The sequence below is a fragment of the Panthera onca genome, chromosome C1 (genome assembly GCF_046562875.1).
Source record: "Panthera onca isolate mPanOnc1 chromosome C1, mPanOnc1 haplotype 2, whole genome shotgun sequence".
Taxonomy (NCBI): domain Eukaryota; kingdom Metazoa; phylum Chordata; class Mammalia; order Carnivora; family Felidae; genus Panthera; species Panthera onca.
In genome coordinates this window covers 184,921,707-184,938,787 of record NC_138346.1, presented here as the reverse complement: position 1 = coordinate 184,938,787, position 17,081 = coordinate 184,921,707, and the positions used below count along the sequence as shown (strand labels likewise).

The window sequence follows — 17,081 nt, the reverse complement described above, 5'->3', positions numbered from 1 at the left end:
TCTCACAACCTGCCCCTCCCTGGTCCAGGACATTTCAGTTTCTTCCCTTCCAACCAGGTTCCTTGACTCCAGATTTGTACCCCTCCAATCCTTTCTCCTTGCAAAATCCAGAGCAGTTTTCCAAAAAGGTAAAATCTGATTTTTAACCTCTGATTTAAAACTCTTCTGTGGATCAAGAGATATCAAGGAAAAACACATTACTTAAGGTTACAAGGTAACCATTAGATGACCTAAAAATAGTGATAGAAATATTTAGGGTCAGTGGAAGAAGGGAAGTACAGAGTGTGAGATAAATCTATATTTATCATAATAGAAGTCAGTAGATGATATTTAAAATTAATAAATAGTAGTACTATATAAGCATATGTAGAGTTATGTGTATAAACACCAGAAAAAAAAAAAAAGCTGAACATCATTGTCTTTGGGGTGTGGGTATAGAGGTGGGAAAAGATAAAGCAGGGTTTGCATTGTAAATCCTTCTGTGACCATGGGCTGAAATAATTTGTATTAAAAACCCAAATCAAGCCAAAACAACAACAAAAAAAGTTTTTTATGGCTCCTCATTGCTTATAAAACATAATCCAAGCACTATAGAACTATCTTCTACAGTTCTACAGCAGCATGGCCATTGCCTGGGAGCTTGTTAGAAAAGAAGAATCTCAGACCCCATCCCAGATCTACAGAATTACAATCTGCATTTTAACAAGATGTGCAGATAATTCATATGCACAGTCAAGCTTAAGAAGCATCAGTCTACAGGATCTGATCTGGCTGGCCCATGTGGACCTTTCATCTTTCATACTGATTACTTCTCAGTGGCCAGAAGAACGTTACTTTCTTTCTTTCTTGTTTGTTTGTTTGTTTGTTTGTTTGTTTAGAGCAAGCAGGGAAGGGACAGACAGAAAGGGAGAGAGAGAATCCCAAGCAGGTTCTACACTGTCATTACAGAGCCAGATACGGGGCTTGAACCAACAAAACGTGAGATCATGACCTGAGTCTAAACCAAGAGTCCCTTGCATAACCAACTGAGCCACAAGGCACAGAATGTTACTTTCTATTTCTTTAATCTAAACTCAGTGGCTGGGAGGGGTGGTGGTGGTGCCTGACTGACTCCCTCTTGATCCCCGGTTGTGAGTCTGAACTCCACCTTGGATGAAGAGATTACTTACAAACAAACAAACAAACTTAAAAAAATAAATTCAGTGGCTACACTGAAAGTGGTGTGTGTGTGTGTGTGTGTGTGTGTGTGTGTGTAGGTAGCTAAATTCTGACCACTGTTTTAGACCCAGCCCTTCTACTCCAGGAAGTCTTTCAAAAACCTCTGCAGATCTCTTAATTTCCCAAATTCCTGAGGATGCTTATTTAGCCTTTGTTCTGCAACACTTACGGGGCGCCTGCTGTGTGCCTGGCTAGATTTAGTTGGAAGAGTGGGCAGAAGGCACTGAACTCTCCTAGCGCCCCTTCAAGTACAAATCCAAGTACAAATCGCCGACCCCCACCCATTCCAGGGCCAGACGTTCAGACGTGTGCACAGCCCTCGACCGACACACACACATACACACGCACACGCACACGCGCGCGCGGCTCTGCGCTGCTTTTCTGAGTGTTACGGCGCCCTTCGACCGCCCCCGCGCGGCGCGGGCGGGGACCCACCGGTTCCGCTCGGCGCTAGCCGCGGAGAAAGGAGGACCCCTGGGAACAAGATCCCGCCGTCCGGTCTCCCAGCACTTTTAAGCGGTAGGCCGGCATGGAGGGGACTGCGGAGTCCCAATCGCCTGACCTTCGAGATGTGGAGGGCAAGGTGGGCAGGAAGACCCCTGAAGGGCTGCTCCGCGGGCTGCGAGGCGAATGGGAGCCAGGAACCTCTGGCGCCCTGCTGCTCCCGGGGGCGCCCAACACGGGCCACGGCCTGGGGGACAAGATCATTGCGCTGAGGATGGAGCTGGTGAGTGTGGGCTCCATGGGCCAGGGGATGGAATCCCCAGCTAGGGCTGAGGGACAGACTTATGCCCCCAGAGTTGGACAGGAGAGGAGAACATTAAAATTCCCCACCTTACTCCTCAGGGTCCCTTCCAGATCAATCCTTAAACCCTGGGGTCCATTAATTGCCCCTCCCAAGGGTAAGTGGGGTGTTGATGGGTCCTGAAGACTTGAGGTGGGAGGCATGGGCTCTAGGAAGTTTTTACTGCCAAATAATTGGGAGGGGAGAGGTGAGGATTGGGAAACACTGAGAACCTAGCACAGCCCAAATCTCCTCCACCCCACCCCTCCACCAGGTGCCGTCTATCCCCCGGCCACCATTAAAGGGCAACCAGTTTCTTCTCTTCCTGCAAACTGGGTTGCTCCTCTGAGGCCTCAGTGTTCATGACAGGATTTAGCACAGAAGAGATCTGGGTGAAAACCTCCTGGACTAGGGCCACTAAAGACATCCTCCCTTCCTGCAATGTTCTCCCACCCCCACTTAAAATATTTGGAAGTTCCTAGAACCTGAGCAGTCAGAGTAGCAGCACCATCAGCATTGGCTCCATCATCTCCGAGCCCCCCAAGGATATTTATATTTTATCTGTAACTTCTTGGGGAGAAGAGAAGGAAACAGGCACCCTCCCCCTCCCCTGTTGCTGCTGGTCTAGATTCAGAGCCAGAAGGGCATCTGGGGCTGCCTAGGCTCCCCAAGGCCCTGGTTCCGGTGAAGGGGGTGATTCACACCTGCCACCACTTTGCAGCCAGTTCTGGGGATCCGAAGAATTTTCTCTGGCTTAGAACCAGGAGGCCATGGTGAGTGTGTCAGTTAATAGGTTTTCCTGGAGCCCTACTGTCTGCCCAGTTCTGTGCCAGGCTGGGCTGTGAGAGAGCAGAGAAGGAGGGCATGGGAGCTCCTAGACAGCCTGCAAGTCTGAGAGGAGAGCCTTGTGGGCAGAGTAATCAGGGAAGGCTCGTGGGGGAAGGATTCGAATGCCATGTGTGCACTTGGCCCTGAAGGTTGGAGGTGAGTGCCAGATTCTTCAGGGCAGGGCTGTGACTGCCCACCTAAGGGAGGGGCTCGAATTTGCCTCATTTTACAGAGTGGTGCCAGGTATCATGTTGAGCACTTTACAAAATATTCGCTTAATACTCACAGCAACCCTATTTGGCAAGTGATCTTTTATAGATAAAGAAACTGAGGCACAGAGAGGTTAAATAACTACTCAAGGTCATATAAAAAGTAAAATGCAGAGCCAGGCTTTGAATCCAGATGATCTGCCTGCACTTTACATTTTTACCGTTGAGATCTGCTTTGTGCCAGACACTTTAAAGACATTTTACGTCATTGAAGTGAGAAGAGCAGTCATCATTCCTCCATAGGATGAAGCATGCTTGCAGGTGTTCAGGGGCTTGCCTGGGCTCACTCAGGAGCTCCATGGTGGAGCCATGCCTCCTCTCTGGCTCAGAACTCTTCTGCCTTTGATGGAGATTTTCTGGTTGTAAACTTTAAGGGGGTGCATTTAACTTCTGATCAGGTCTCTGCATTCTGTTTTTTAAATTTTTTAATGTTTATTTTTGAGACAGAGAGAGAGAGAGAGAGAGACAGGGTGTGAGTGGGGGAGGGGCAGAGAGAGAGGGAGACGCAGAATCTGAAGCAGGCTCCAGCCCCAGCTGTTGGGCACAGAGCCAGACCCTGGTAATGACCTGAGCCTAAATTGGAGCTTAACTGACTGAGCCACCCAGGAGCCCCAGGTCTCTTGCATTCTTGACCCAGCCTGGTCTAGGACCCTAGGCTGCCCATTAAAGGCACAAAGGAGGGCGCTTGCTTGGGGGCCCAAACAGTGAAAGGTCACTACCTACCCCATTCCTTTCTCTCCTTGGTCAAGGTGTCATTGATATATTTGCGTACTCTGCCCTGCCCACTGGGTTGCACCTAGGGAGGACAGGACAGGGCAAGGGGTTTCCCTTGGAGCAACTGGTGGCAGTACTGGTCCAAGCCCTCTAAGCACTGTCTTTCAACTGTCCCTCTCCCAGCAATCCTGCAGGGAGGGGACAGGCCTGCTCTTGAGGCCAAGGTTATTCCTGCTTCTAGGCTCCTTTCCTCTTGGTTCCCTCCCCCTCTCACACGTTGAGTGAACCAGCCAGAGTCTGGGGTATGTAGGAAAGGAAAACAATAGCAACCTTCCCTACTTAATCCACCCAAAGAACTGTTGCCCCCACAGAGCCCCCACAGAGCAGCTTGAGAAAAAGCTTCAGGCAAGAAGGGGGAGAAGACCTGGGTTCAAGTCCTGGCTCAGCTCCTGAATCATTTTGAGATCTTGAGCAGGGCCCTGACTTTCTTTTGGCCTCAGTTTTTCTGCCTCTTGGAAGATGAGAGGACAGGAGCTTGTGGGACCAGATAGTCCTAGTAAGAATAGTCTGAGAATCTCAATCTGTGGCCGGGGAGCTGGGCCTGGAATCTCCGGGCTTTACCCCAGGGCCTGATTTGTATTGAGTGATGAGGGAGCCATACTTGTGACCCCAGGGCTGGGCCGAGAGTCTAATATGTATGTGTTAAGTTGGGGAGTGGGGAACCTGAATCCCCCTGGGAAGAGAATTGGATTGTGGTGGCCTTTAAGGCTGCATCTCTCTGAGCTATTTATACCTTTCTGTTTCCAAAGAGACGGTGTGGAATGAGTGTTTCTTTTTCTGGCAAGAAAAGCCTTGCTTTTTTCTATTCTGGGGAGTGATGCTGTCACAGTCAGGGAATCCCACTGTCACAGAACTCATTTTTCATCAGCATGGTAAAACCCAACCCCCTGAATCCTGGAGACCTCCAGAGGGGCCAAGGATGGTAAAGGCAATAGAATCACAAAGTCTAATATGACCTAGGCTAAGCACCATAAATGAACTGTGCAGGACCTACTCTCGGGGAGCTCACAGTCTGAATTCACAGGAAGGAGGGAGAGAGACTAATAACTCTGGTACAGGACCATAAGTGTTATTGGAACACAGCATGGGCTTCCTGGAAGAGTTTTCATTAAGGAGTGACATGGTCAGATTTGTACTCTGGAAAGGCTACTTTTTTTTTTTTATGATTTACTTTTTAAGTAATGTCTGCATCTATCATGGGGTTTGAACCCTCAACCCTGAGATCAAGATCCTTACACTCTACTGACTGAGCCAGCCAGGCACCCCTGGAAAGGCCACTTTGAATTGGAGGGGTTACATGCTGTTTACTCTGGTTGGAATGTCTCTCTCCACCGCTTAGTCTGGCTAAGTCCTACTTAACCTTCATGCCTCGGCTGATGTGCCTTATTCTAGGAAGCATTTTCTTACCTCCCTTTGTTGGGTTAGGGCCCTCTAGGTACCTGTGACCCTCTATATAGCAGTTGTTTCCCCTAGCATTTACTACATTGAATTTTTAGTGCTTGTGTCATTGTCTTATCTTACCCATAGATTGTGAACTCCCTGAAGCTAAGAAATGGTATCTTTTCTTCCTTTAACACAATGCAATGCCTATAAGAAACACCCAGTAAATATTGTTTCATAACTGAATGGATTAATTACATCGTGAGGAAGAGCAGGGAAGACTTCCTAGAGGAGGTGGCATTTGAGGCTGGGGCTTGAAAAATGAATAAAGTCAGTGGGAATTCCAATTCAAGATGGCAGATTGAACACATGCATTTACCTTCATTTCCTTCTGAAACTTCACTAAAAAGCCAATAGAAGGATTATTTTAAAGGCCATGAAACCATTATGACAACAAAAATAGGAGAGAAGATGATAGGAATAAAATTTTGGAAGCTAAAGATCAGAAGGAAGACTTGTAACTTAGTAGACCTGAAAAAAAAAGCTGAATTTCAAGCTAGCAGCAAGGAAAGCTGAAAAGCAACACATTTTGCACTACAGAAACCCTCAAAGGTCACAGGAGTTGGAAGCACTGGGTATTTCTAGAACTGAGGGGCACAAGTGAAGCTGAAAACAGAAGGGTTTGTGAATGTCTGTTTAAGAATCATATTCTAAGATGGGGCGCCTGGGTGGCTCAGTTGGTTGAGCGTCCGACTTCGGCTCAGGTCATGATCTCACAGCTCGTGAGTTTGAGTCCTGCGTCGGGCTCTGTGCTGACGGCCTGGAGCCTTCTTCAGATTCTGTGTCTCCCTCTCTCTCTGCCCCAACCCACTCACATTCTGTCTCTGTCTCTCTCAAAAATAAATAAACATTAAAAAAAATTTTTAATAAAAATAAAAAAAAAGAATCATATTCTAAGATCTCCTCCCTAACTGGGCAACCAGGTGCCAGCCACTTCTTTATCCTAACAGAAGATTGGAGATGTAAGTTTTGGAAAAGAATAGTACAGAAGGAAGGGAAGAAGGGGAAGGAAGGAGAGAAGAAAGGAAGAAAGGAGGAATTATAGCAGGAGAAGCATTTTTAGTATGAGAAGTTTTATTTAATACATCTAGTTTGGTTTTGGACTAGGGCTGTTGGTTTCACTGTTAACTTATTTGTCCCCAGTATGAAACAATTGAAGATAATCTTCTTTATCATATGTCAATAATCTGTATAGTCTGTGGCATTTCAGTTGTTCATGTTTATATCTCTTTATTTAAAAAAAAATTTTTTTAATGTTTATTTATTTTTGAGAGACAGAGACAGAGCATGTGCAGGGGAGGGGCAGAGAGAGAGGGAGACACAGAAGCTGAAGCACGCTCCAGGCTCTGAGCTGTCAGCACAGAGCCCGATGTGAGGTTCGAACTCACAGACTGCAAGATCATGACCTGAGCAGAAGTTGGATGCTTAACCAATTGAGCCACCCAGTTGCCCCTGTTCATATCTCTTTATTGAAACTGCAAGTTTCTGTTAAGTAGGGACAGTTTCTCCATTATCTTTGTAATCATTAGACAACTCAGGAACCAAATAACCATCTGTTTCATTGAATTAGAGTTGTGATATTATTCCAAAGTCACAAATAATTTCAGGTACAGAATTTTGTTCTGTGCTTATGCCATGGTAATTAGGTTTACCATAGTAATATGTAAAGTTAAATAGCTACCATTTATGAACTAATACTTGTCAGGCAGTATCTTGTGCATGTTAATGCATTCCTTCCATTTATTTTTATTTTTTAAATGTTTATTTATTTATAATGAAGGAGAGAGAGCAAGAGGGGGAGGGGCAGAGAGAGAGGAAGAGAAAAATCCCAATCAGGCTCTATGCTCAGCACAGAGCCCAACACAGGGCCATCTCATGAACCATGAGATCATGACCTGGGCCGAAATCAAGAGTCAGACGCTTAACTAACTGAGCCACCTAGGGACAACCTTCCGTTTTTTAAAATAAACTTTTTAATTAGGTAGTGTCCTCGGTGCACCTGGCTGGCTCAGTTGGTAGGGCATGTGACTCTTAATCTCAGGGTTGTGAGTTCAAGCCCCATGTTGGGTGTGGAGACTTTTTAATTAAAAATAAATAAGTTAATTAATTAAATAAAAATTTAAAAAAATAGTATCCTCATTTTACAATGAAGAAATGAAGGTTTAAAGGGGAATAAAAATTCCAAAATCATATGGTTCATTAATGGCATAACTGGAGTTTGAATCCAGATCTGTTTAATTCCAGTGCCTATATTTTTCTCAGTGTACAAATACTTGGTTATATTCTGGTTTATCATTCTAGATGTAAAACAATCATTTACTGAATAATTCAATAAACATTTATAAATTGTTATTAAAAAAAGAACACCTAGAACCAAAGGTCTCCAGATTGAGAGACAACAAAGTTGAAGGCAAGAGGGATTAAGTAAAAATGTATTAAATGTTATGATATACCCTTCTAGCATTTCCCCCTACTTGGCAGCTTTCCTTATATTCTCAAGATGGGTATAATATGGTGAATATGGTGAACCTGAGAGAAAGTAACCATAAGAGATACTGACTCAGGGCTAACCCAAATAGCCCAGCCAGATAATTGCCAGTTTGCAACCAGCTTTTTAGAGACCACTCTGAAGTATGAGCAGCTACTAAACACTGTAAGAGACCTGATGAGACCCTCTAACTGTACAGATGTAGATAAACAGAAAAAAACAACTTGAATGAAATGGAGATAATATTGGAAGATGAGAACTTATAAAAAAATCATTAACTATATCCCTAAAAAGATAAGATAATATTGCAGCCATATCAGGAAGCTATAAACAGGAAAACATTCAGAGAACTAGAACAACTCTTAGAAATAAAAACATGATAGGAAAATATGAAAAACTCAGTAGAAGGGTTGATAATGTTGAAATATTTCAGAAACTAGAACAAATATAGAAAAAGATGGAAGAGGATTAAAAAAAAAAAAAGAGAGAGGATCTGTCCAGGACACCCTCTATTCAAATAATAGGATTTCCAGAAAGATCATAGAAATAGTGGAGGAGAAATCAAGAAAGAAATAAAGAAAATCTCTCAGAACTGAAGGATATGAGCCTCCAGATTAAAAGGACCCATCAAGTGGCCAATTCAATGTATGAAAATAGACCCATGCCATGGCAAATTATTGGGATAATTTAGAACACTGGGAACAGGGTGCCTGGGTGGCTCAGTTGGTTAAGCGTACAACTCTTGATTTCAGCTCAGGTCATGATCTCACAGTTCATGGGATCAAGCCCCACTTTGCTAGCACAGAGCCTACTTGGGATTCTCTCTCTCCCTATCTCTCTGCCCCTCCCTCACTCATACTCTCTTTCTTTCAAAATCAATAAATAAACTTAAAGACAACAAATAAAAATTAAAAAAAAAAAAACAACATTGGGAACAAAGAGAAGATCCTAAAAACTTCCAGAAAGAAAAGGAAGATGGATACATACAATCAGGAATCATAATGGCATCATACTTTTAAGTTTAACACTGGAAACTAAAAGACAATGGAACAATGCCTTAAATCCTGAGGAAAATTTATTTTCAACCTGGAATTCTATACCCATCAACTGTCTATGAGGGGAGGGGAGGAAAACAGCATTTTAAACATGTGAAGCTTCAACAAATGTACCTCCTATGTAGATTGTTGCAGGAAGCTACTGAAGGAAAAGCACCACACACACGATAAAGGAGTGAATCAAGAAAGAAGAAGACATAGGATCAGGAAACAAGGGATCCAACTCAGGAAAGAGGCAAAGGGAGTCCCTAGGATGAGAGTGAAGGGGGATCCCTGGAGGATAGTTGTGCAGCAGGTACAGATTGGGGCAGATCAGAAGGCTCCTGGGGCGCCTGGGCAGCTCAGGTCATGATCTCATGGTGCATGAATTCCATCCCCACTTGGGATTCTCTGTCTCCCTCTCTCTCTGCCCCTCCCCTACTTGCTCATGCTCTCTCTTTCTCAAAAATAAATAGATAAGGGCGTCCTAGTGGCTCAGTAGGTTAAACATCCAACTTCAGCTCAGGTCATCATCTCACAGTTCATGGGTTTGAGCTTCAGATTCTGTCTCTCCCTCTCTCTCTGCCCCTCCTCCACTCACACGCTGTCTCTCTCTTTCAAAAATAAATAAACATTAAAAGTTTTTTAAAAATAATAAATATTAGAAATTTTATATATAAAAAAGAAGGCTCCTGAAGAGCTGTCTCTAAGAACATGGAATAGATGGAAGATGTGATATGTTTAAAAGCCTTGAGAGGAAAATTCAGACAATTGGGAGAGGGTTTGAGGCTGACTTACTGATGATTATATAGCAAACTAAGCAAAAGAGTAGTAGTAGTGTATGTAGTAGTAATAATATGATAATAACGTAATAATTATGTAAGATGATATATATCATTTATTATTATTCTAAGGCATAATTACAATAATATTATTATTCTAAGGAAAACATGAAGTAAGAAATGAAAAGTAGCCATAGTAAACTGTACAACTTGGCCGCGAATAGCATTTCCAAATCCTAATAAGGTAAATACTGAATAATTCATTTTATCGCGTATGTTGGAATACAGAGAGAAAGGTGTCTGTATGGCAGAGGATCGGGGAGTAGGATGAAAAAGTTAAATCCTTAACCTTCTATCGTATGGGAAGGCAGTAGAAAACACCTAAAACTTAAAAGTCAGTAAGTGGAATGTTATTTGGAGATTAGAATCTAAGTACCAAAATAAGCAGATAAAAAAATGAATAATGGTTGTTTCTGGGAAGAAAGATTTAGGATTAGGATGGGGGACTATTACTTTCATGATAAATCTCACAGAACTCTTTGTGTCTTTAATCTATGTGCATCCATTACTTTGCCTAAAAGGAAAATTAAATAAATATGAAATCAGAAAGTCATGTGTGACGGGACTGGGGGGCTTCCAGGGAAGTATGCTAAAAGTGAAGCGGAGAGACAGGCAGGGGATGTATTATGACAGCTTTTGAATGCCTGCTGCTAAAATATTTAGATTTTATTCTCTAAGAGCTGTGCAAAGCCCAGAAAGTTTCTTGAGCAAGGGAGGGACAGATTCAGATCGGTATTTGCGGAAGATAACTTAGGGGATCTGAGGTGGGAGGGACCTAAAGATTACCTGGTAAGTCAGATTTACTCCCAGTACAGACACCCTAGACTAGTGTGTGGTGAAGAGAAGCCCTGCATCTGTAGCCAACAGGATTCTGACCCTTTGAACAACTGCTACCCACACCCTGAAGGGACTGTGGGGCCAGGTGAGCTCCCTCTTTATTCCCCAGCTCCTGCCTCCTTTTGGCTCAGTCTACTTCCTAATTAACACCAGACTCCCTATCAGGTTATTCTTTGATTCTGGACTGGTTCAATAGTTAATGCCCTATTCTATGAAGTTCAAATCTCAGTGGGATCGGATTTCGATACTAAACATTTACTGAGACCTAACTCTGTGTCACGCACTGTGTTGAATACTTAAATTATTTTTTAACGTTTATTTTTGAAAGAGAAAGAGAGAGACAGAGTGTGAATGGGGGAGGGACAGAGAGAGAGGGAGACACAGAATCTGAAGCAGGCTCCAGGCTCTGAGCTGTCAGCACAGAGCCTGATGCGGGGCTTGAACTCATGAACTGTGTGATCATGAAGTCGGATGCTTAACGGACTGAGCCACCCAGGTGCCCCCAGAACTGAGATTTTAAACTGCAATCTGCGGCGTCTGGGTGGCTCAGTCTGTTGAGCATCCGACTTCGGCTCAGGTCATGATCTCACGGTTCATGAGTTCGAGCCCCGCATCGGGCTCTGTGCTGACAGCTCAGAGCCTGGAGCCTGTTTCTGATTCTGTGTCTCCCTCTCTCTCTTTGCCCCTCCCCTGCTCACGCTCTGTCTCTCTGTCTCTCAATAATAAATAAACGTTAAAAAAAAATTTTAAAACAACAACTGCAATCTGTCTGCTTCTAAAGCCCACACTCTAAATCAACCATACTTCTATTCCCATGCTTCTTAAAATTGAGGCATGGTTGGTTGGACCACAAAGTGGGGTCTCTAGAAACATTTGGGAAACCCATGGCTCTGAAGCTCAGACTGATTCCTTCTCCTACTCCCCCAGGCTTACCTGCGAGCCATCGATGTGAAGATCCTGCAGCAGCTGGTGACTTTGAATGAGGGCATCGAGGCTGTGCGCTGGCTGTTGGAGGAGCGGGGGACATTGACCAGCCACTGCAGCAGCCTCACCAGCAGCCAATATAGTCTGACAGGCGGGAGTCCAGGCCGCTCAAGGCGAGGCAGCTGGGACAGCCTGCCAGACATCAGCTCCACTGACCGGCTGGACAGTGTCTCCATCGGCAGTTTCCTAGACACGGTGGCCCCCAGCGAGATGGATGAACAGGGCCCCCCTGGGGCTCCCCGTCCTGAGATGGACTGGGCAAAGGTTATACCCAGTGGGGACAGGGCCAGGACTGAGGTGGACCTGACAGCCACCAGGCTAGGGAACTTGAGGGCTGTATGGAAGCCCCCAGGGGAGGGGCTCCAAGGTGGACCTCCTGAACCACTAGAGGATGAAAGTGTTACGCTTGGCTTTGAGGCCCACTGGTATTGGGGGCAGTGCCAGGATGATGTGACCTTCTTGTAATAACTTTCCCGTCCTTTCATATTTCTATAACTCTTTCATCACTAGGTCCTGGTCTCCCTAGAAATTTATTCTCCCTTATTCTGGGTCTAGGAGGAGGCTGCATTGAAATCCAGTTACCGTGGAAACCTGGCCTTACCATCCTTCTGGCCCCTAAGGAGGCTCTGCCTTTATCCTTCAATTATTGGGACCCTAGAGCTATTTACATAGATACAATGACTCTAGAGGCTTGACCTGTAGCTTCTGGTGTGATAGTATCTCTTCCCCTTCCCCCTGCACCTATGTAAGGATTTGAGGGATTTAGGACCCATAGGAGATCACTGATGAAGAGATGGGGGTGTAATTACCTCACCCAACATCTAGGAGTCTTGGCCCCCCTCTTGGCCAAGATGGAGAATTGTGGAGGGACATGGACATTCAGGGCCAACCTTCCATGGATTGGCCCTCCTAGAAGCCTCTGGGGTTGGTAGAACCATCCCTTCCTGTCTGGTGAGTGATGTCATTTCCTGCCAGGATGGAATAGACTTTCCTCTGTACCAGTCTCTTAGTGGTGATAGGGCAGTATAGGGTTGTCTGAGCCCCTGCTGCTAAGTGAGACCACAGCATTTATTCTCCATACCGTTACTTCTTGCTAGGGGGATCATATCACCCCTCCTGGTAGGAAAGCTTCTCACTGTCAGATGTTTGTGTTCCTTTTCAGAAAGGTTCTTACTTTTTAAATTGGGTGTTCTCATTTTGTTCTAGGGGGTCTCACTTCCTCTGTGACCACATCCCTATCTGATGCCAGTATTCCTACATCTGTACTTTTAGGGAGGGAAATTCAGGGGCCTCTACCCACGGCTCAAAAGTTTGTTTGGCCTGCCCTGCCAGTCCCCTGTCTTACCCCTTCCCTGGGTTGCCCCCATTTTTGTATTCTGGCTCCAAAACTGTCTGCCAGGAGGTTTAGCCTTTGTGTCTCCACACCTTCTCAGTTTCCACTTCCACTTCTTCAGGGCCTCCGGCCTTTTATATGCAGATGAGTCCCCCATCTACCCCCCTCTCTCCCCATTGCTGATGGGAATCAGAGGGAGAAGAAGCTTGAAGAGCTCTGGGGGTGTATCATAATTTCCAAAGAGGGGAGGTATCTTCTCTGATCCTGTGATTTCCCTTCCCCCATCCTGCCCCGGACCTTCTACCATTTGGTCACAAGGATGCCTGCCAGAGGCTGAGACACAAGAAATCTCCTTGTCTGGATTACAATGGGAGTGTGGGGGTGTGGCAGGGAAAGACAGAGGCTCTTTGGTCCTAAGCCCCACATCCTATGAGGGGCAGAGATAGAGGGGAAGGCTGCTTTCCTTCCTCCTTTAGAGCAAGCCCTAGACCCCTGGGACCTGAGGTGGGAGCAGGGAACTGGCTCTGAGCCTAGGTCCTAAGGCCCTAGTGAATTACAGCAAAGAAGGAATTCAAGGAGGCTGCCAACCTGGGGCCCAAGGAGAGGACAAGTGGGGGTAGTGGGGGGGGGGGTGCAGTTGTGAAAGAAGGGTTGTGGCTGCTGTCAGAGAATGAATTCTTGGAGATTAACCCTTTGAACCCCAGCTAACTGCCTATATGTTGGTCTTTGTTTTTCCTGGGGCCTGAAACTAATCATTGGAAGGCAAAAAAGAGAGAAAAGGATGTCAGGTGATCCTTGCCTATTTGCTGTGCCTTCCACCGTGGAGGAGGAGCTTCCCCAAGTGCTATAATAACTCCTGCAATTTCTCTACCTTTTGTTCTATGCTGGAGAAGGGAAAGAAGACAAGTTAATCTCCACTTTCCCTAAATTTCTCAAGTTTTGTTCTGCAACTCCCACCCCAGTCCTTTTGGGGCAATGTGTTCATTCCATAGCTCCCCCCTAAGGACTCGCTCTTCTCCCATCCCCTCAAAGTGATCAAAATCTCTAAAGCATATTCTTAGCCTTTCCTCCTTTGCTACTTACCAGCCCTCTCCTTAACACCTCTTCTGGTCTTGGGGCTCCTGACTTCCCCTTAGGGTGGCAGTTCAAATGCCCTTCTCCAGTTCCTACTCTGTTGCCATTTTGTAGCATGCCTCGGGTAAACTACCTTTTCACTTAGAAGCTTTGTGTTCTTTTTTGAAGCTTACTTGTTTGGTTAGGCTACAAACTTCTGAGCTGAAGAGGATGTGCGCCATCTTGTGGCCATTGTGTGCCATAGCCGGGGTAGCTGCCTAGAATCTCAAAGCTCAAGTATAGCCTTACAGAACACTGGACCTTCAGTGCACAGACAAGCTAGAGAGACAGGCCTAGAGAGGGCAGAGATTTGCCCAGTGTCACCCATTGTAGATCCAAGGCAAGACTCTAGAGAACCCAGATTTCTTGCCTGTCTGCCCACAGTGCCGTCACTTGGCTAGACTGTTCCCCCATTCCACCCAGTTAACACCACCCAAAGGACAGAAAGCAATTTTTCCTTGTGTTAATATTTAGGTTCTTAATCCTACTCTAGAGAGGCAGCTCAGGGTTTAGAGAAAGTGCTATAGGCTCTGAGGAAAGAGAACCTTGGACCTCGACTAGGTAAAAGCTGCATGAATCTGGACTGCAGATATAAGAAAAATCATCCTGGACAAACCCTTTTCCTAGGGAGGGCCAGTAGGCCCAGACATTATGGAGGAAGAGCTCAGCATTTCAGACCTGGAGGTTAGAAGTAAGGTGGGGGTGGGGAGCTTTGAAATTAGGAAATCCGGATGGATCCTGTGGAGTTGGGGAGCTCCGCAGGTCTAGGGAGTACAGCACAGTTGGATAGGTACAACTGGGTAAAGGCAGAGATGAGACTGCTCCTGGAAGCTGCAAAAACAATGCCTGGGAGGGTAAAGGGTGGTGCTGACAGGATGAGCCCATCGAGGAGATATGAGACCTTGGGAGTGGGCAAGTGTAAGAGCCTGCATTTAGGATGGAGCAGTAAGGTTGAGTATTGGACTGATTGGAAGCTCGGTGGCAGCTTAGATGAGAAATGCTTGGAGCTTGTAGCAGACAGGCTCACTGTGTGTATGGGTTCCAGGCACTACTTGGTGTTCAGTGACACCTGTTGAATGAATGGAAGAACGAATGTGTGTAAACCCACAAGGAGATATGACTTGTTTTTTAAAAAGTAGCTAATTAGGTCATAGTAGGTAATATAAATATTATTCTATTTAATTCTTAGCAACCCTCTAAATAATGCATTATTAATCATGTATTGTTGCTTAGATATATGTTCATGGTGAGATAGGTAATAAATCAACTATAATAGGAACCTGGGTCAGTCTGGCTGCAGGGGCTTCCCAGAAGTCTTTGATTCCCCACTCCCTACTGTCACAGACCTTACTCCCCTAGGAGAACAGGTTATGCTGCCTAGCAGCAGGGCTAGTATGCTAGTTTCCTCCTGCTGCTATCATGAATTACCACAAACTTATTGGCTTAAAACGACATAAATTTATGGGAATGCAAGCTGGTGCAGCCACTCTGGAAAACAGTATGGAGGTTCCTCAAAAAACTAAAAATAGAACTACCCTACAATCCAGCAATTGCACTACTAGGCATTTATCCACGGGATACAGGTGTGCTGTTTCGAAGGGACACATGCACCCCCATGTTTATAGCAGCACTATCAACAATAGCCAAAGTATGGAAAGAGCCCAAATGTCCATCGATGGATGAATGGATAAAGAAAATGTGGTATATATACACAACGGAGTATTACTCGGCAATCAAAGAGAATGAAATCTTGCCATTTGCAACCATGTGGATGGAACTGGAGGGTATTATGCTAAGTGAAATTAGTCAGAGTAAGACAAATATCATATGACTTCACTCATATGAGGACTTTAAGAGACAAAACAGATGAACATAAGGGAAGGGAAACAAAAATAGTATAAAAACAGGGAGGGGGACAAAACAGAAGAGACTCATAAATATGGAGAACAAACAGAGTTACCGGAGGGGTTGTGGGAGGGGGATGGGCTAAATGGGTAAGGGGCATTAAGGAATCTACTCCTGAAATCATTGTTGCACTATATGCTAACTTGAATGTAAATTTTAAAAAATAAAAAATAAAATTTAAAAATAAATAAATAATAAACACTAACAAAAAACAAACAAACAAAAAAATGACACAAATTTAGCATCTTACAGTTCTGGAGGTCAGAAGTCTGAAATCAGTTTCACCGGGCTAAATTAAAGTCTGTATTCCTTCTGGAGACGCCAGGGGAGAATCCATTTCTTTGCCTTTTCTAGTTTCTAGAGGCTGCTTGCATTCCTTGGTTCATGGTCCCTTCCTCTATCTTCAAGGTAACAGGATAGCATCTTCTCTCCTTGTGTTAATATTTAGGTTCTGACCTCTTCTTCCATTCTTTCATCTTCTTTAATTCTGTCTTTTGAGGATTATATTGTGATTACATATGCTTGTGATTATATTGGGCCCACTGGGATGATCTAGGATCATCTCCTCATGTCAAAATCCTTAATTTAACCTCTTCAAAGTCCCTTTTGTCACAAAAGGTAAAATATTCACGGGTTTTGAGGATCAGAAAATGAACATCTTTGGAGTAAGAACCATTATTCAGCCTACCAAAGGCAGAGATGGAAGGTGGGCAGATGGATGCACCCAGGCCCAGAATGAGCCTGTATGCTTTGTCCAGCCTCCCTCAGCCTGGAGTGAAGGGTGGTGGGAAAGTGGTGGCCAAGGGGAAGGTGGCCAGGTGCAGGCCCCATGTCTGGAGAATGGCAAGTGCCTCTTGCATCATCACTACCAGGCAGAGCTGAGATTAAAGGGAGAAATTCTCAGTTTAGGGAATTTTCAGGCTTGACACTCTCCTAGTGAACATGGTGGAGGTTCCAGCAAGCTCTGTCTTCAACACTGCCTCCTCTCCAGAACCATTCTGTGCAAGGCGGAAGGTAATTACCAGCGAACTAGGCTGGGCTCTCTTTAGAAAGGGTAGATTTGTTCTCTCCTTTTTAAATTAGTTTTTATTCCTTAATAAGTTAAACCATGCTCCTCATAGTGTGATGAACTCTCACCCTCAGTTGATATTAGGCCCCTTTATTGCTTTATTTTCTTCTTTTGATCCCTGATCCCTGTTCTCATTCCTCTTCCTGACCTAGGCATATACTCT

The 17,081-nt window shown here is 44.9% G+C and overlaps 1 protein-coding gene across 1 annotated transcript; it reads left to right on the top strand.

Annotated features, from left to right (window-relative positions):
* The first annotated feature begins 1,527 nt into the window (after positions 1-1,527).
* On the top strand, positions 1,528-15,070 carry LURAP1 (leucine rich adaptor protein 1). The gene is made up of 2 exons (XM_060625487.3): positions 1,528-1,945; positions 11,442-15,070. Exons 1-2 carry the CDS (start codon positions 1,748-1,750, stop codon positions 11,961-11,963), a joined length of 720 nt encoding a protein of 239 aa, XP_060481470.1. The 5' UTR covers positions 1,528-1,747; the 3' UTR covers positions 11,964-15,070.
* Positions 15,071-17,081: the final 2,011 nt, after the last annotated feature.

Bases quoted from the DNA above. Each gene is read 5' to 3' on its own strand.
- LURAP1 (XM_060625487.3), top strand. From the start codon at position 1,748: ATGGAGGGGACTGCGGAGTCCCAATCGCCTGACCTTCGAGATGTGGAG. The intron at 1,946-11,441 runs GTGAGTGTGGGC...CTACTCCCCCAG, and splicing joins TTGCGCTGAGGATGGAGCTG to GCTTACCTGCGAGCCATCGA.